General features: G+C 41.9%; 2 protein-coding genes across 8 annotated transcripts in view; both read right to left on the reverse strand.

The window, feature by feature from the left end:
• dhrsx (dehydrogenase/reductase (SDR family) X-linked) overlaps nt 1-15,396 on the reverse strand; it is a 293,611-nt gene extending 278,215 nt beyond the window's left edge. For 2 of the 3 annotated variants that reach the window (XM_043692383.2, XM_043692379.2), the window contains exon 1: nt 15,270-15,396. In XM_043692383.2, the coding sequence (XP_043548318.1) occupies nt 15,270-15,360 (91 nt within the window). In that variant the 5' untranslated portion in view covers nt 15,361-15,396. Of the gene's footprint in view, nt 1-1,326; nt 1,429-15,269 lie in introns of all 3 variants that reach the window. The other variant, XM_043692380.2, reaches the window with a different exon arrangement.
• LOC122550920 (E3 SUMO-protein ligase ZBED1-like) overlaps nt 1-20,510 on the reverse strand; it is an 82,048-nt gene that overhangs the window by 19,352 nt on the left and 42,186 nt on the right. Inside the window, exon 3 of one of the 5 annotated variants that reach the window (XM_043692374.2) lies at nt 18,254-18,354. The exons of 2 other annotated variants lie outside the window; for them this stretch is intronic. The gene's annotated coding sequence lies outside the window, so the exon portion shown is untranslated. Of the gene's footprint in view, nt 1-1,326; nt 1,416-15,269; nt 15,387-18,253; nt 18,355-20,510 lie in introns of those variants that run through there. 2 more of the 5 variants (XM_043692371.2, XM_043692373.2) reach the window with 2 other exon arrangements.

Genomic DNA, 20,510 nt, shown 5'->3' on the forward strand with positions numbered 1-20,510 from the left:
CTAATTGTTGCCTCTATTCCCAATCTCCCCACAAATCATCAATTTTATCAATAATACTGAATTTTCTTTTTAAATTTACTGGATGTGGGTATCGCTGGCGTAGCATTTATTACTCATTCATTATTATTCGAGAAGGTGGAATTGAGATGTTTTCTTGAATGAATGCAATCCTTGGGGTGTAAAGACAACCACAATGTTGGAAGGGAGTTTCAGTTAGTTTCCTCAGCAACACTGAAGATGTTGGTAGAATGAGAGAATGAAAACGGAGCATCGTGTTATGTGCAATTTTGGTCGCCACATGACCAGAAGGACGTGGAAGCTTTGGAGAGGCTGCAGAGAAGGTTCACCTGGTATCGAGGGCACTCGCTACGAGGAAGATTAAAAAGACTAGGATTGTTTTCACTGGAAAGACAGTGGCTGAGAAGAGGCCTGATATAGGTCTACAAAATTATGAGAGACATAGATAGGGATGGTCAGAGGCTTTTTCCCAGGGTTGAAGTTTCAATTACAAGGGTGCACAGGTTCAAGGTACATGGGGGAAAGTTTAAGGAAGATGTGCAAGGGAAGTTTTCCACGCAGAGTGATAAGAGCCTGGAACACACTGCCAGAAGAGGTGGTGAAAGCAGGCACGTTGGCAATGTTTCAGCAGCATCTGCATGATTACATGAAAGGTGGGGAAAGAGAGAGATACAGACCGAACAAGGGCAGAAGGTTTGCTTTTTACTTTAGTTAGGGCATGATGATCAGCACAGGCTTGGAGGGCCAAACGGCCTGTTCCTGTGCTGTACTTCTCTTTTGTTCTTTTGCATTTGCAGACAGGAACAGTAGGCAAGAAATGATCAAAATGAACAATCACTAATAATGTTCAGCACCATTTGTCACTCCTCAGGTAAGGAAGTAATCCTGAAGTACCTTCAGCAAGGCCTTGACTATATCCAGACTTGGGCTGACAAGTGTCAAGTAACATGTACACTGCATGACCATCTCCAATCGCAAGAATCTAACCATCATCTCTTGACATTCAGTGGAATTACCATCAATGAGTTCCCAACTGTCAGTATCCTGCAGTTACCTCTAACCAGAAACTGACTGGACCAGCTGTGTCTAAATATTACGGCAACAAAACCAGTCAAAAGGCTGGGGATTTTGTGACAAATAATTCACCTCCTATCTCCCTATGCCTGTGTATAATCTACAAGTCAGGAGTATAATGGAACACTCTCCACTTATCTGGATGCTTTTAGTTTCAAAAACACACAAGGAACTCAACCCCATCCAGAAAACAATCTGCTGATTGGCCTCCTATTCACGATATTCAATACTCACATCCTTCACCAACAAAGCAGCAGTGTACCATCTATAAAACGCACTGCAGCAATCAACCAAGGCTCCTCCAACAACATCTGCCAAATATGTGACCTCCACAACCTAGAAGGAAAAGGGAACAGATGCTTGGGAACAGCAGCATGTGCAAACTCCCCACCAGGACATATAACATTCTGACTTGGAACTATATCAGCATTCCTCCATTGTTGCTGAGTCAAAATCCTGAAACCCCATTCAAGCACCGTGGATTTCCTTTCAACCCAGGGCATGCGACAGTTTGAGAAGGCTGTTCAACCACACCTTTTCCAAAACAATTAGGGATATGCATTAAACACGGGCACACACATATCCCATGAATAGATAAAAATAAATAAGCACAACAGTCACAGGGGAGAAGGTAATTTGTGAGGTAAAACTCAGAAAAGTTTTGAATGGCATCAAGTTCATATGAATGCCAATCTTTCCTTCCAGCTTTTAAACAATCTGTGAGCTCTGTCCACCACTCTTTGCCTTAGTTACTTTACCAAACTTGGAGCTGGGCAGACAAAATAAAGTCATGAGACCAACTTCATGAATAAAAGAAATCTGTAAATCAGCAAGATAACTCTTCTTCCCTTCCTCCAAAACATTTCTAATAATAAGGCACTTGAGAAAGCGACTCTTTCAGGGAGCAGAGAACTGTGCTTCCAGAGGAGTGAAGGTACAGTAAGAAATTAGATTAAATTGTCGTCAGTGGCACACACAAGGCAGGACTGTATATCAGAAAATAGTCATTTGGGATCTGCAATTTTTTTTTCATATCATCTAACCAAAACCATGTATTTAGATGTATCAAAAGGGATTAGAATAAACAGCTACTTGTTGTTTACCAGGGCATCCTCAATGGACCGAAGGGCCTATTCCAGTGCTGTAGACCTCCATAACTGCCTGCACTTTTCCAACATATATAGGATATAGCCATTCATTGATTGATTACCAAACTTCAACATTTAATCTAACCACGATATCTGATTCTTTTAAAGTGTCAGCACAGGCAACATCAGCTATTTGACCTGTTCTTGTGCTATAGGATACTACATAGCATCAGTGAATAGGAATTTCCACATTTTGGTTTTAATTCAGATTTTCAACATGGCAATAAGTTGCTTTTGTTGCCAAATTTCTTTAGCTTCCTCTTGTTGTGATGGCCTTTATTCCTGTGCCAGATTACACAACATGCACACAAGACTTAAACTTGATGACTTTAACTTATCCAATACTTCCACTTATTACAGCAAAGATTTAACCCTTTTGAAAATATACCCAGAGAAATTACTTTGAGCATTTGCCAACTATTTTAAGGCATGAGCACTTAGAGTGGCAGCAGTAATTTGTGGTGATGAATTAAGAGCAACACCTGACATTTTCAACAATTCCAGAATGTTTTTTCAGTGCATGTTGCTAACAATACATTAAATAAACTTAATGGCAACTCTGGGAAGCAGTAAGGGCATATACAGGCAGTTGTCTACACAACTGACAGATGGAATTTAACACAATGATGCATTACTGCAGAAGGGAGTGGCATGTAGATTCAGTGGAGAATTCTGAAGGATCTGAAGAGCATCACAGGGACTTAAATGTTTATGTGCATTGGTATTTCAAGGTGGCAACTCAATTTGAGAGGGTAATAGCAAAAACATGGGCGTCATAATTCGAGAGAACGAATACTAAAGCAAAGAGGTGACACTGCACCTTTATTAAAGTTCTGGTGCGACCATAACTCGAATTTTGTGCCAAATTCTGATCAACATACTTTCGGAAGCTGAGAGCATCCTTCAGAAAGTGCAGAGTACATTTAACAAAATGCTTCAGGGATAAAGGATTTTAGCTATAAAGTTAGGTTGGAAAAGCTATAGCTGTTCTCCTTGGAATGAAGGAGGTTGATGGGAGATTTGGTAAGGGGCATATTAGATTGACAAGCTTAGACAAAGTAGAGAAAAAAAAACTGTCCCTATTGGCCAATAGTACAAGTATTTGGGGAGAATAAAGATTTAAAGGGGAATGTAAGGAAGATTTTGTTTTTGGCAGCAAGTGGCAATGATTGGATAATTGTCAATCAAGGGGGGTGGAAGCAAGTTCAATGTAATGAGAAGTGTGTGATCTACATATATATACCCAATTAGCATTGAGAGTTTGGACTTTAAGATGGTGGCATATGGATGGCTTATTTTTGGGAAGAACTCTTTTAATAAAAATCATAAAGCCAGAAAGTCCTTCCAAAACAACAATCCAGTATTTGCCAGAGAGCAGAAACCCACCGCAGTGTTAACAGAAGATTGTTTTTACTGTGGTCTGTTATAACAAGTGGGATAAACAGTGAATGCTATCAGTTTGTTTTTGGTTAGGATGATACAGGAATGAGGGTCAACGGTGTGGTGCTATAAAAGCATAGCAGGTCAGGCAGCATCCAAGGAGCAGGAGAATCAACGTTTCGGGCATAAGCCCTTCATCAGGAATTTCCTGATAAAGGGCTTATGCCCGAAACATCGACCCTCCTGTGCAAAGAACCACGCAGGTTACAAAAATAATTAATGGAGTTGAACGATATCTAAATGCACTACCTTGATAAGCAGACTGCACTTCGGAGTAGCTGAGATTACTAACAGCGATCAGGGCATTGAGCAACAGCTTTTCCTGATCAATTGCACTCTGTATTTTAAGTCGATAACGGGTTGGACCGAAGGGTCTGTTTCCATGCTGTACATCTCTATGACTCGATGATACAAAGTCAGCTTTGTCAATCTCTGGCAAGAATTTTTACAAATTAAATTCTGGCAATTGATGAAGCACCACCTTGAGGAAGAATTCAGGATTAGCATCAGACTCCCCATCATCCTAACAGGTATGAAACAAAGCTTACAAGTAGGGATCAGACTGACACATTTTAAATGTGTTTTTAATCCAGCTTGAAGCCCAACATCCAACTGACACAGTCAATATTGAGCTTGAACTAGCAACTGGATTCTGGTGAGTGGAACTGTGAAACTGCTTGCTCAGATACACACACACGAACATATTTTGCTGTAACAATGGACGTGTTTGCTTACAGCACTTAAAGCTATTATGGGGTAAATCAAACAGCAGTTACTGTTTCCATAAATGTGTAGCTCAACATGGAAATCCAAACGCTGCTGTCAGAGATACCCTGGTTCACACAAGAGAATTGTGGAATTCCTCACCAGTAGATTTGGCACCAAAATTCAAGAGTTCCAAGTACCCCAGACTCCAGATGTGTATCATAACATGCCTGGATGATTAAAATATCTACTGCCAGACTGGAGAGACAATCTAGATGAAGAACCTACAAACTGATAAGCTTCATCTCATATACACAGGAACACATTTACATTATGTCTCAATTACATCACTGTTGATACATACAAGGGTTAACAGCAAAAGGAGTTCTGATTTTGGAATGTAAAATAACAAAAGGAGGCTGTTGGAAACAAGGAACAGGAATAGGTCATTCAGACTGTTGAGACCGCCATCTATTCAGTGTGGTCATAGTTGATTGATTACTTCAATGTGTATTACCACACCATCCTCAGAACCCTGCATGCCACTGTAATCAGGAATGTATCAATATCTGGTTTATATATACATAGAGACTGAGTTTCCATAGCCCTCTGTGGTATAAAATTCCAAAAGGTTCACAACCCTTAGATGAGAATAATTTCTCATAGAACATTTCTGCGTAGTACAGGCGCTTTGGCCCTCGATGTTGCGCCGACCTGTGGAACTAATCTGAAGCCCATCTAACCTACACTATTCCATTCTCATCCATATGCCTATCCAATGACCATTTAAATCCCGCTGAAGTTGACTATCCCTTATTTTTAAATTATGTTACCTGCCTCCAACTCTACAACAAAATGCTGCTCCAATAAGACACTTATTAAAATTACATCAACTTAATTTCAAAACCTAGAATCCCCAACCAGAGGAAATATCCTAACTGCATTTATCCAATTTATCTCTAAGCATTTTGTAAGTTTCAATGCCATCCCTTCATTGTTCAAAACTCTAGAGAATATGGGTCCAGTTTTCCCAAATTCTCTCCATAGGACAATCCTATGACTCTGGGGGTAAGTCTCGTGAATCTTTATTGCACTTTCTATGGAAATAATGTCTTTCCTGAGATAACAAAGTCAATACTGCTCACAGTACTCCAGGTGCAATCTAAATAAGCTCCTTACAATTGAAATAAAACTTTACTACACCTGCAGTTGAATCCTCTTGCAATAAGGGCCATTTAAACAATCCTTGGATAAGCACATGGATGATGATAGGTTAGTGTAGGGGGATGGGCTGAGATTAGTTCACAGGTCGGCGCAAAATCGAGGGCCAAAGGGCCTGTTCTGTACTGTATTGTTCTATGTTCTTAAGGCTAACATTTCATTAGCCTTCCTAATAGCTTGCTGCACCTTCAGTGATTTATTGACAAGGTCTCTTAGCATATCTATACTTTCCAACCTCTTACCATTTAGGAACCCAAAAATCCTGCTGTGCCTTTCAAAAAGAACCATCCGTGATTCCACTCGCAAATACTTTCGTACTTTTTCTTCTTTTATAATTATTCATATGATTCACTTTTGAAAAGCTATGATGGGTTCTCCATCCAGCACTAGTTTATAGGTGCGTCCTGGTGGGGCACTGCATGCCCACCTCCATCCACTTTCCATTTTAAAATAAACTGATACAATCATTTACTTCATAATTTTGGTGGCCAACTTAGTGCCCAGTGGAAACACATTATTAAAAGAACACCAGCATCATATTGTTTTGGCACACACGCTGAAATCCTTACTTAACCCAAGGTCTTTTTTAGCGAGTATTTATTTTCACCACATATCATTCTATTTAGAAGCTAACTCACTATCAATGCTTAATACTACTCTCCTACTACAGGAAACATCCTTTCAACAACCAACCAGACAAGCACCATCAGGATCTTATATGTTTCAATTAAGTTACCTCTGACTCTTCTAAATTCCAGTTTCTATAGGGCTAGCCCTTCCTCATAAAACAATTCACTCATTCCAGGTATTAGTCTAAGAAACCTTCATTGAACTGCTTACAATGCAGTTAACAGCCTTCCATAAGGACAGCGATCAGCACTGCTACAGATTAAGATGCAGTCTCACCAATGACCTGTATAAGTAAAGCATAAATTCCCCACACTTGCATTCAATTCCCCTCATAATGAAATATAACATTCTATCAGCTTCCCACATTACTTGGTGTACCAATATTTATTCTGACCTTCTGCAATTCATAATTAAGACACTTAGATCTCGATGCATTTCAGAGCTCTGCAATCTTTTGCCATTTAGATAATACGCTTCTTTTTATATTTTTTTTACCAACATTTGCAGGAGCAGGAAAGGTAGGACAAACATATACACAGCTTCCTGATGATCAAAGAGGCGGAAAACAAGTTGGAAGCAGAAGAAATGGGACTATGTTACGAAGTTGAAGGCATGGACTTTGAGAGAGAGAGCGAGAGAGAGAGAGAAAACGTTGTTTGGAATTGACACCTTACAAGCACCTGTGTGATATGAGCAGATGGCAGTCCCAAAGTGTACTAGAAAATTGAATATATGTAACATTTGGCTGTGAAACGGTTACCTGAGTTGGTTGCTGTTTTGACAACAATTCGAATTCAACCAGCTTAAATTATGCCCCAAGATACTAAAACCTAATCGAGTTTGAACAATGAGATGATCCGATGTTGGGAATATAAAAAGACAGGCATTTTGAAAATTGGAGACAGAGCAACTGCCATCAACACATATCCAAGACATTAGGAAACACTCTATATCAAAGATACCTTTTCATATGAAACATATTCACAGTAAAAAGAAAGACAACAACCCAGGAAGATCTTCAGACAGAGGACAACAGACACTGAAGAAAACAGCCACTGTGTGGTTTTAAAATTAAGTTGATGTAATTTTAATAAGTGTCTTATTGGAACAGCGTATTGTGATAGAGTTGGAGGCAGGTAATAAGCAGTTAAGAGAAAAGGGACTTAGGAGTTGTTGTTTAATGTTCATTTTTAGAGTTAAAAAAATTAATATTATTTTCTTTAAATAGTGAAATTTGGGAATTCTCTGTCACTCATATTTTAACAGATTATAAGGTGAGGTGAGCTTTTCTGGGTGTTTGGTTTAATTAACAGAATGGCTCACTGCAGTGTCGTAACAACTGTGACACACGTTAGGTGGAGAATACAACTGAGAATCAGCCTTAGCGCAGAAACTTCAAATGAGAAGTAAACAGAATTGAAGAGACTAGCAGCTAACATATAGGGGAATCGAGACTTCCATCAACTTATAAATAGTTAAAGTAGGATTGAAGTTATTTACGACTCGGAAGAGCCAGTGTTGGAATGGGGTATACAAAGTTAAAAATCACACAAAACCAGATTATAGTCCAACAGGTTTATTTGGAAGCACTAGCTTTTGGAGCGCTGCTCCTTCATCAGGTGGTTGTGGAGTATAAGAATTTATAGCAAAAGTTTACAGTGTGATGTAACTGAAATTATATATTAAAAAAGACCTGGACTGATGTTCAGTCTCTCATCTTTTAGAATGGGCATGTTGGTTTCAGTTCTTTCATATTTAAATCCCAGAACTTTCTTAAAGTTACATTCTCAAGAGAACTTTAACAATAGGTACCACGTTGGCCCAGATAATGCACTGAAGGTGTGAGGTGCCCTGTGTGAGGGAGGCTGATGTTCAAACTGATTCTAATCTAAAAAAAGGGATTTACAAAATCTTACACGGATTCATGCAGTTTTTGAGCAAAATAAAATGTAATTCTGCAAGTACAAATTCACCCCACAAACTTCTATGCGTGTGTGTGTGTGCAGGGGGGTATGAACGTCTGTCAGAGTATGTGCGTATGAGTGTACAAGGGCATACATTTGTGAAAGTGCGCGTGATTGAGTGCACAAGTGTATGTATGAGCATATGAGAGAGAGCTTGTTGCATGAGAGGGGGTCTGAGTGAGTGTGTGGGTCTGTCAGTGCGTTGTGCAGTGGGGTCACCTGTCATGTGACATTAACCGAAGTCCCAGTTGAAGCCATCCACATAGGTACAGAACCTAGCTATCAGCCTCTGCCCGGCCACTTTGCTTTGTTGCCTGTCCCGAAGTCCGCCCTAGAGCATGGTAACCCGAAGGCCCGAGGTCAAGTATCCCAGACCGCTGAAATGTTCTCTGACTAGGAGAGAACACTCCTGTCTGTTGATTGTTCTGTGGTGTCCATTCATCCGTTGCCGTAGCCTCTGTTCAGTCTCACCAATGTACCATGCCTCAGGGCATCCTTGCCTGCAGCACATGAGATAGACAACGTTTGCCAAGTCATAGGAGTACCTGCCACATACATGGTGGGAGGTGTCCCCACACGTCATGGTGGTATCTGTGGCGACACTGACACATCTTGCAGCATCTACCGTGACAATGTTATATGGTGTCATCCTGAAAGCCGGCAGTTTGCTGTGAACTATAATCTGTTTGAGGTTTGGTGGTTGTTTAAAGGCAAGAAGTGGAGGAGTGGAGAAGGTCTTGGCGAGGTGCTCATCATCATTGCTAATGTGTTGCAGGCTGCACAGCTTTTCAGCTCCTGGGAAGTACTGGACAACAAAGGGTTGTCGGTTGTAGCTCACATCTGTCTCCTAAGGAGGTCATTACGGTTTCTCGTTGTGGCACATCAGAAGTGGCGGTCGATGAATTGAGCATCTGAGGAGGAGGAACAGTGATGCACAGTGCTTGTCCATAGGGGATGGCTGTTTTAATATGTTTTGGGTGGAAGCTGGAGAAGTGCAGCATCGTGAGGTTATCCATGGGTTTGCGGTAAAGTGAGGTGCCGATCCTTGATGAAGATGCATGTGTCCAAGAATGAGACAGATACTAGAGAATAGTCCATAGTAGGTCTGATGGTGGGATGAAACTCGTTGATATCACTCTATGGTTGTTTCACTGACTCCTAGCCATGGGTCCAGAGGAAGAAAATGTTGTCAACATACCTGGGGTATAGTGTTGGTTGTAGGTCCTGTTTGAATCTGTGCATGAAAATGTTGACATATTGGGGTGCAAATTTGGCCCTCATGGCTGTTCCATGTGTCTGAAGAACTGGTTGTCAAAGATGAAAATGTTGTGATCGAGGATAAAATGGACGAGTTGTAGGACGGTGTTTGGAGATTGGCAGTTGTTGTTGTTGAGTACTGAGGCTGTTGCCGCGATGTCATCATTGTGTGGGATGCTGGTGTAGAGTGCGGAAACATCCATTGTGATGAGGAGTGTTCCTGGTTCGACTGGTCCGTGGGTGCTGAGTTTCTGTAAGAAATATGTAGTGTCGCGACAGAAGCTGGGGGTCCCCTGTACAATGGGTTTCAAGATGCTCTCGTCATAGCCAGAGAGGTTCTGACACAGGGTCGCAATGTCTGATATGATGGGATGTCCTGGTGTATTGGCTTTGTGAATCTTCAAAAGGCAGTAGAAGTTGCCTATGTGAGAAGTATGTGGGATGAGCGTGCATAGGGAACTCTGAAGGACTGGATCCAAAGTCCTGATCAATGCGTTTAGTTTACGGGTGTGCTCTTTGGTCGTATCAGCTGGTAGTTGCCTGTAGTGTTCTTGGTTGTTTAGTTGTCGGTACACTTCCTTGCAGTAATCTGTTCTATTCTGAATGACAATAACGCCTCCTTTATCGGCTGGTTTGATGACAATGTTGTGATTGGTTTTGAGAGCATGGATGGCGTTGCATTGTGATCGGATGATGTTTTGCTCTACCTTGTGGGTGCTGCTGATGAGTGGCAAATTTATATATTTCCTGATGGTTTGAGCATACGTGTCAAGCCCAGGGCAGCAGCTCTCCAGTGGGGTCCAAGTTGACCCATTCTTTGGTCACCCCTCTATGGATCCCTGTGATGAACAGTCATTACAGGGATGACTATCAGAGGCTGATAGCCAAGTTCGGTACCCATGAGAATGGCGTCAACTGGGACCTTGAGTTGATGTCACACTACAGGTGACCCCACTGCACTAGACACACACAGAAGCTCCTACACACCCACACATACCCACACCCACCCACCCAGACCCATACACACTCACACAGACCCTCTCTCATACACAAGCTCTCTCTTATATGCAATTATCCACCCCAGAGGATTACGTAAACTCAATCACTGAACATGTTCAAGACAACATGGCTACCAAACTGACAGGATAACAGCTATGGTGAGAGTTTGTTTAGCACACTGGAGGACGGTTTATAGTGGGTTTTCTTATCGGTCAGTGTTTTAAAATTTGTGAAATACACAGTACTTTGAAACATGGTGAACTATGAGCAGATAGTGTAGATCTTCTAGGACATAAATATGTTGGTGATACTGGCCATCAAATGGCAGATAAATATAATGCAGAGGAACATGAAGTAATTAATTTTGGACAGAAAAACTGGAAGAGACAAAGAATATAATTCTAATAGGGATGCAGGAACAAAGAAGATGGGTGTATAAGTGTATGAATCAGGTCAAACCGAAAGCAGCTTAAAAAGCAGATGGGCTTTATAAAAAGGGTCATAAAATACAGAAGCAATGAAGTTATGAAGAACTTGTATTAAGCAACAGTTTGGCTTCTGCTGCAATATTCCTGGTTCCAGACATCATACTTTGCAGGATGTGATGGCATTAGAGGGGGCTTATAGTGTTCTGGGTGCAAAAAAGAGAAACAAGAATGACTCTGGCAATGAGAAACTTCAGTTACATAGCTAAGCTGGGAAGCTGTGGCTGTTCTCCTTGGAGAAGGTCCACATGAGCAGTTTGGACTGAATAGATTGGAAGAAACTGTTCCTATTGGTGGAAGGGTGGAGAACAGAAGACACTGATTAGCAAAAAAAAACAGTGACAACATGAGAAAAAATGTCGTCATGCGGTATTTGGTTAGGGCCCGGAATGCATTGCCTGAGTGCCGAGACTCGTGCCCATTTAAAGCACAGGAGGTCACCATTCAGCTCATTGTCCCCCACACCAGTCAATAAAGATGGACTAAACTAATCCCATTTTCCAGCTATTGAACCAAAGCACTACAGACACTGGCAACACACGGTGGGCGGCACAGTGGTTAGCACTGCTGCCTCACAGCGCCAGAGACCCGAGTTCAGTTCCCGCCTCAGGCGACTGACTGTGTGGAGTTTGCATGTTCTCCCCGTATCTGCGTGTGTTTCCTCTGGGTGCTCCGGTTTCCTCCCACAGTCCAAAGATGTGCAGGTGAGGTGGATTGGCCATGCTAAATTGCCCCTAGTGTTAGGTAAGGGGTAAATGTAGGGTTGCGCTTCGGCGGGTCGGTGTGGACTTGTTGGGCGGAAGGGCCTGTTTCCACTGTAATGTAATCTAATCTAATCTAATTAAAAATGCTTCAATGTTACAAGAGTTTCTGACTCCATGACACTTTCAGGCAGCGAGTTCTAGACAATCATCTTAGCCTTCTATCTCAACTTAAATCCATGCTGGAAAAACTGTCTGGCAGCATCTGTGTAGAGAAAGCAGGGCTATCATTTCACCTTTTTTTCAGCTCATTTGATGCTAGACCTGCTGAGTTTCTCCAGCAATTTCTATTTTTGCTTCAAACTTCTAACATTTGCAGTGCTTTGCTCTTCTGTAAAGTATCTGCATTGCCCTCTTAACCACCATATTTGCCTATCCTGCTACTTTCAGATATGCTTACCAAGGTCTCTGATCTTCAGCACTCTCCAGGGTCCTGAGTCCTAACATTCACAATGGAATCCCTTGTTAATTACCTCACACGATTCCAGGTTGAGTTCCATATGTTACTGCTCTGCCAAGCTGACAAGTACAATGATATCCCCCTGCTATTTACAGGTATTCATAAGACCGAGGAGCAGGCATAGGCAATTCACGCCCTCCAGCCTGCTCCGTTCTACATGAATGTATGCAGTTTTTGAGCAAAGTGCAATGTAACTCTGCAAGTACAAATTCACCACACAAAATATACGTGTGCATGTGGGTCTTTGTCTGTGTGTGTGTGTGTGTGTGTCTGTCTGTCTGGGGTGGGTGTTGTGAGTGTGTGTGTGTGTGTGTGTAGTGAGTGCAAAGTGTCTTAAGTCTGTGAGGGGATGCATGTGGGAGTGTGGGAGTGTGTGTATCTATAAGAGTGTGTGTGGGTGTCTGTGTGTACCTGTGTCCGTGTGTATGTGAGAGTGTGTGTGTGTACGAATATCTGTGTGTGTGTGTGTGTGTGTGTAGGAATATCTGTGTGTGTGTAGTGCAATGGTGATCACCTGTAATGTGACATGAACCCAAGGTCCCGATTGAGGCCCTCCCTATGGGTACCGAATTTAGCTATCAGCCTCTGCTTGGCCATGTCAGAAATCATTCTAGTGAACCTCATCTCCTCACTATTTAATACCCTAATGATTTCCAGGTCATCTGCAAACATCTTGATCATATTCCCTACATTTAAGTCTAAACGATTAATGTACACCACAAACAGCAAGGGCCCCAGCGTTGAGACTCGTGGAACCCCACTGGAAACATATCTCCAGCATTACCATCTGATTCCTGGCTCTGTTAATTTTGGATCCAATGTGCAACTTTATCTTGGATCCAAATGTTAATTCTGATCTCTCTCTCTCTGCACCTTCTCTGCGGCTGTAACACTGTACACTGCACTTTATTCTGCTACCCCGATGCATTTTGTGTGGTACGATCTGCCTGGAGAATACGCAAAACAATACTCTGTGTCTTGGTACATGTGACAACAATAAATCATTCATTCAATTACAACATTTAAAAGGTAACTGGATGGGTATATGAATAGGAAGACTTTAGAGTGTCATCAGGAAAATGGGACTAGGACAAATAGGGATGTCACGGTCAGCATGGACAAGTTGGACTAAACAGTCTGTTTCCATGTTGTATAGAACATAGAACAGTACAGCACAGAACAGGCCCTTCAGCCCACGATGTTGTGCCGACCACTGATCCTCATGTATGCACCCTCAAATTTCTGTGACCATATGCATGTCCAGTAGTCTCTTAAATGTCCCCAATGACCTTGCTTCCACAACTGCTGCTGGCAACGCATTCCATGCTCTCACAACTCTCTGTGTAAAGAACCCACCTCTGACATCCCCTCTATACTTTCCTCCAACCAGCTTAAAACTATGACCCCTCATTTTAGTCATTTCTGCCCATCGACTCTATCTATGCCTCTCATTATCTTGTATACCTCAATTAGGTCCCATCTCCTCCTCCTTTTCTCCAATGAAAAAAGTCTGAGGTCAGTCAACCTCTCTTCATAAGATAAGCCCTCCAGTCCAGGCAGCATCCTGGTAAACCTCCTCTGAACTCTCTCCAAAGCATGCACATCTTTTCTATAATAGGGCGACCAGAACTGGACACAGTATTCCAAGTGCAGTCTAACCAATGCTTTATAGAGCTGCAACAAGATCTCACGACTCTTAAACTCAATCCCCCATTAATGAAAGCCAAAACACCATATGCTTTCTTAATAACCCTGTCCACTTGGGTGGCCATTTTAAGGGATCTATGCACCTGCACCCCAAGATCCCTCTGTTCCTCCACACTACCAAGAATCCTATCCTTAATCCTGTACTCAGCTTTCAAATTTGACCTTCCAAAATGCATCACCTCGCATTTATCTAGGTTGAACTCCATCTACCACCTCTCAGCCCATCTCTGCACACTGTCAATGTCCCGCTGCAGCCTATAACAGCCCTCTATACTGTCAACGACACCTCCAACCTGTGTGTCGTCTGCAAATTTGCTGACCCATCCTTCTCGCTCTATGACTCTATAATGGTGATATAGATGGAACAAATAGAAAGAGTTAAATGAATGCAGTGATATAGATGGAACAAACAGAAAGAGTTAAATGAATGCAGTGATGCAGATGGAACATACAAAATCAGTTGCATGAATGCAGTGGTATAGATGGAATATACAGAAACTGTGAATGAATGCATTGTACAAATGGAACTTGCAGAAAGTGAAATGAATGCAGTGAATAGATAGAACATACTGAAGTGATTAAATGAATAGTGATATAGATGGAACACGCAGAACGTTAAATGAACTCAGTGATACAGATGGAACATACGGAAAGTTAAATGAATGCAGTGATACAAATGGAACATACACAGTTAAATCAATGCAGTGATATAGATAGAACATGCGGAAATGACAGTGATCAGCACTGCTGCTTCACAGCATCAGTGACCCAGGTTCAATTCCACCCTTGGGTGACTGTGTGGAGTTTGCACATTCTCCCTGTGTCTGCATGGGTTTGCCACAGTCCAAAGATATGCAGGTTAGATGGATGGGCCATACTGAATCACCTATAATGTCCAGGGATGTGCAGGTTAGATTGGTTGACCATGGGGGGAAAGACAGGGTTACAGGGGTAGGGTAGGGTAGGGGACTAAGTCTGGATGGGACATTTCTTCGGAGAGTTGGTGTGGACCTGAAGGGCCGAATGCCCTGCTTCCATACTGTAGGGATTCTACGGAATACACAGATGGGTAAACATACAGAATGACAGGTAGAATGTAGAAAGACAGATACATGGAGAGATAGAGGTGGAATACAGAGATTGTTCATTTGTCTATATATTTGTTGAACTGTGTGTGTGGGAGAGATGGAGAGGGGGACGGAGGGAGTGAAGTGTGGACTGATGAAGGGATTGAAGAAGAGAGTGAGTGAGAGTGTGGGCAGGGAGGGAGCTGGGACAGTGAATCTGAATTTCCCGGGAAACAGACATTGCCAAATATTGTTATTGTTTTAATCTCGGCCCCGGGGGGGGGGGGGGGGGGGGACACAACCCCGGCACCTGTCCGACGCGGTCTCTCTAACCTGGCAGCGAGAAGCTGCGTCCGAGCAGCTGGGAGAGCAGCACCTTCACCCCCACGGCGTAGGTCCACAGGAAGGAGGAGACGGGCGACATGACAGCGGCTCGGTGACGGCGGCAGGGTCCAGCGCAAAGAACCGTCCCCCAACCGGGCACACACCGCCCCGCACAGGCGTTCCGCCACACTTACAGTCCCCCAACACCTCCTGCAGCACAGCTCAAACCCCCAGCACACAGTGAGCAGTGCCTGCACTCTGTGTTGTGTGTGTATGTACACATTCTTTAAGAATTGCATAAATAAAAGTAAAGTGTTGTGGGTGCTGCAGATCTGAAGTACAAACAGAATACTGGAGAAATTCAGCAGGTCTGGCACATCTGTGGAGAGGAAAGCAGAGTCAACATTTCAAGTCAGATGTGACTTTTTTTTAAAACTTGCATTGGCTTTACAAGAGGACCCAAAGTGCTTTACAGCCAATGAAGCACTGTTGAAGCTTGAAAACATGTAGGGATGATGTGGATGTGCCGGTGTTGGACTGGGGTGTACAAAGTTAAAAATCACACAACACCAGGTTATAGTCCAACAGGTTTATTTGAAAGTACAAGCTTTCAAAGCGCTGCTCCTTCGTCAACACTACAACATGGTGTGTGATTTTTAACTGTTACAGGGAGTGGTGCAATGGTGTAATCCCAGAATCTGACTCACACTCTCTGAATTTGAGTCTCAATGAAGGAAGATGCATTCTCAATCTCTTCAAAGTAGTTTGTAAATCAAGCCTCACATCCTCCCCCCAATATGCTAACTGCAAGCAGTGAAAGTGGGAGAGTTTATTGGCCAGCACGAAGATATAAAGAGAAATCGAACCTCTGCCAGCTCTACACTGCTGCATAAAACTCAACGTGCACCTTGCCACAGCAACTCAGACTGTTGAGGAGTGTAGTTGCCTGATCAAGCGCCAATGCTGATCACATTAGTACTAACTGCCCAGGTTTGATTTGCCTGATGTAGATTTGGGATCTGAGCACTTTGTAGTTCTGTGGGCTGGACCAGTCTTTGAGTTTGCAAAATGTAGGGAATATGACAGTCAATCAAGGCACAAGCTCCCACAAAACATGCTAATCTGCATTGGCTTGATCACCTATTTTTGCAACATTTATTTAAAATATTGGTCAGGACACTGGAAAAAAACATTTCTGCTGTTCTTTGAAATAGTGCTGAGGGATCTTTTACATCCACCTTGGACATCAGCTGGATATATCTTTATGTGGAGGAGGGGATTCATTTCAAGAGGAATAGAATTAAAATGCAGGGTAATGATATTAATGTGTTGAACTTTGGTTAGACCACACATGGGGTGCTGTGCATTGTCCTGTCTCTATTATATTAAAAGGACAAGGTTAAAAGTCACACAACACCAGGTTATAGTCCAACAGGTTTATTTGGAAGCACCAGCTTTCAGAGTACTGCTCCTTCATCAACTACCTGATGAAGGAGCAGTGCTGTGAAAGCTAATGTTTCCAAATAAACCTGTTGGACTATAACCTGGTGTTGTGTGATGTTTAGCTTTGTCCATCCCATTCCAACACCAGCTCTTCCGCATCTTTATTCAAAGGAAATAAACGTATTTGAACAGATATAAAAAACAAATGCATAAAGGTGATACCAGAAATGAGAAGTTATAACTATCACTGAAACTCTGAACAGGTTGTAGCTCCACTTAAGGGAAAAAAGAAGCCCGTTCACCAGGAGCTGGTTATTTCACCTACACTTATACACAGACCTCCTACTGGTTTTTGCACCTGGAACCTAGAGTAATTTTAAAACCTGAAAGAGAACAGCAACTTCTAAAAGAGACCCAAGACTTGGGAACTAGGCCAAATAACACTGCATTTGTCTCAACTAAATCAAATTGAAGAATCCTTACTGTGTGTCTGATTTTAACCGATTCAGAACCTACTTACAGAATCTGATCATGTGCATAAATTGGAATAATTAACTCAATGCCTTTTCTCATTCAGAAAATAAAATAGAGAGAGAGAAAGAAAGAAAGATGAGATGAATAGAGAAAGGCAAAACAGAAAGGAAAAGTTAAACTTTTTTTAGATTGTAGTGTTCAATGGACAAGTCCAAACTTTTGATGATGTGTTATTTATTACATTAAGCTCAGCTACTTTACTGTTTTCCAGGCTTTTCAAGTGACATGTTTCGAGTTATGATACTAGCATAGCAAAGCTTTTGGAAAAGGCGATCAATTAGGCTTTCGTTTCAATGCATATATGGTATATATATTTTCAATACATAGGATTGCATATAATCTCAGTGCACAAATTCATAGATTACATATTATCTTATAAGTGAATGATTAATCCTTCTTCAATTAGTACATAATATAGAAGAATCCCTGCATATAGAATTTTTATATAGAATCCCTACAGTGTGGAAACAGGCCCTTCAGCCAAACATGTCCACACCGAACCTCCAAAGAGTAACCCACCCAGACCCATTCCCTATCCTACATTTACCCCTTAACAATGCACCTAATGTACACACCCCTGAGCACTATGGACAATTTAGTGTGGCCAATTCACCAAACCTGCACATCTTTGGATTGTGGGAGGAAACTGGAGCATCCAGAAGAAGCCTATGCAGACACGAGGAGAATGTGTGAACCCCACACAGACAGTCGCTTGAGATTGGAATTGAACCTGGGTCCCTAATGCTGTGAGGCAGCAGTGCTAACCACTGAGCCACCATGCCGCCCACATAAATTGTGTATCTGCCCATATTTTGCAGTATAAAAATAGTGAGGCATTTCGTGCTCACTGTTACGAAAGAGTAAAATTGGACAATGACTTCTGATGGCAACACCCACACAATTGAAAGCAAAATTCAGGAAGTTGCTCTGATCCTCCAAAATCTACACCACACCAGTATCCCACCAAGAAACACAGCATTGATACACATAAATTGGCAGGAACCTGTTGTACTTACAGATATCCATTAAACAGGGGATTGAGACTGACAGGATTGTCCCAATAAAGAGACGCCATGGACCAATGGGCCAGATTACTTTCTTCTGTATCATTATGACTCTATGAGCAAACATAAGGGAACAAGTTAGGGATTGTGCATATTAGAAGTGGATTTTAAAGGTATGGTAAATCTTAGCTATCCTGGCCTTGTAACTAAACATTTAACAGTGTAGAATTTCATTCCTTCAGATTATAATTATTAGTGATGAACAGAAGGACTCAGAACAGGAGCAGAAAATGTGTTGCTGGAAAACAGAACAGGAGCAGGCAATTCAGCTCCTCAAGCCTATTCCATTGTTCAACACGATCACAGTTGATCTCAGTTTAACCTCAACTGCACTTTCCTGCCTGCTCTTCATAACCCTTCAACCCATTACGAATTAATAATCAGTCTATCTCTTCCTTAAACTTACTCAATGTCCCAGCATCTACCACAGTCCAGAGCAATGAATTCCACAGATTCAAGACCCTTTGAGAGAAGTCATTTCTCATCCTGCTTTAAGTCTGCTAGCCCTTATTTGAAAAGTATGACCTCTCAATCTAGAGTTCTCCAAATGAAGAAACATCCTTTCTATATCTGCATTGTTAATCCCCTTTTTTGTATCGTTTTTACCTCAATTAGATCTCATCTCATTTTTGTAAACTCCAAGGGGCATAGGTCTAAATTGCTCAATTTTTCTTCATAAGATAAACCCCTCATCTCCAGAATCAATCTCATGAACCTGTTCTAAACGGCCTCCAAAGCAATTACATCCCTCCTCATATAAAGGGACCAAAATTGTGTGCTATACACCAGCTGTGGTCTCACTAATGCCTTGTACAGTTGCAGCAATGCCTCCTTACTTTTTTCCTCCACTTCTTTAGCAATTAATGCCAAAATTCCATTTGATTTCCTTAATATCTGCCGTATCTGCATAATAGTTTTCTGTGATTCTTGCACAAGGACACCCAGATCCCCTTGAAGCACTGAAGCACCTTTACATGATACAAAGACTTTAAATCATTACATCTCATGATCTCTTCTTTCTTTGATGTCAGTCTGTGACTCACGACTATCTTTCCCTCAAGATCCTGAAAGCTTTGATGATATCCCTGCCCTGTGCCTCTCTTTATGAGAATTCAATTAAGGAGTGTGGAGTTTGCACATTCTCCCCATGTCTGCGTGGATTTCCTCAGGGTGCTCCAGTTTCCTCCCACAGGGATGTGCAGTTCAGGTTAATTGGCCATGCTAAATTGCTTATAGTGTTCATGGATCTATAGGTTAGGTGCATTAGTCAGGGAAATGTTGAGTTATAGCATAGGGGAATAGGTGGAATTCTCTTTGGAAGGTGGGTTTGGGCCAACCGGCTTATTTTCATTCTGTAGGTATTCTATGATTCTATGAGACACGATGTTACGAGCCCATTTCATGGAGGTCCCAATTTTCCTTTAGCTGATGCTGCACAGTTTCAGATTTCTAATCATGGCAGGTTCAAGAACACCAGCCTATCAAATATCAGTGAACAATCAACTTAAAACTTCATTCACCAATGATCAGAAGTTGTTGGCAAATTATTTTAAATTATACCATATTTCCAAGCCAGAGAAGAAGTGATCACATCAGGCTTTGAGTAGCCTGCACATTCTTGTACAATGCTGCACCCAAATTCCTACCACTTAGAACTCCAGTGCCTGCATGGCATTGGAGTGAGAAATGGTGCATAAACACAACAAGAGGAATAGCATAGTATCGCTGAAATAAAACATAGTAACAAGGAGCTTGAGGTAAACCAATCTGTCAGTGAGCCTGCTCTGCCATTCAATAAGATCATGGCTGCTCTGACCGCCATCTCAGATCTGCATTTCCCTCTACTTTTGACCACTCCTTTAACAAGAAACCACCTACTGATGCATTTAAAATATTCCTTCTACTACCATTTCAGGAAGAATGTTCCAAAGACTCATGGTCATCTCGGAGAAATAAAATCACCTCATGTCAGTTTTCAATGTACAAGCCCCTGATTTTTTTCTGCAGTCACCTCTAATTCTAAATTGTCCCATCAAAGGAAACATTCTCTCCACATCCATCTTGTCAAAATCCCTCAGGATCTCATATGCTTCAACCAAGTTGCCTATTACTCTTCTGTCTGGACATTATTTCCATAAACATTTTCTTGCCTTTATTATTTCTCGTCTCCACTCAAACTGTTTCCACATCCTGAACTTAGGCTATCCTC

The sequence above is a fragment of the Chiloscyllium plagiosum genome, unplaced genomic scaffold, assembly GCF_037043375.1.
Source record: "Chiloscyllium plagiosum isolate Xiang-an unplaced genomic scaffold, Cpla_swu_hap1 HiC_scaffold_6, whole genome shotgun sequence".
In the NCBI taxonomy this organism is placed as follows: Eukaryota; Metazoa; Chordata; class Chondrichthyes; order Orectolobiformes; family Hemiscylliidae; genus Chiloscyllium; species Chiloscyllium plagiosum.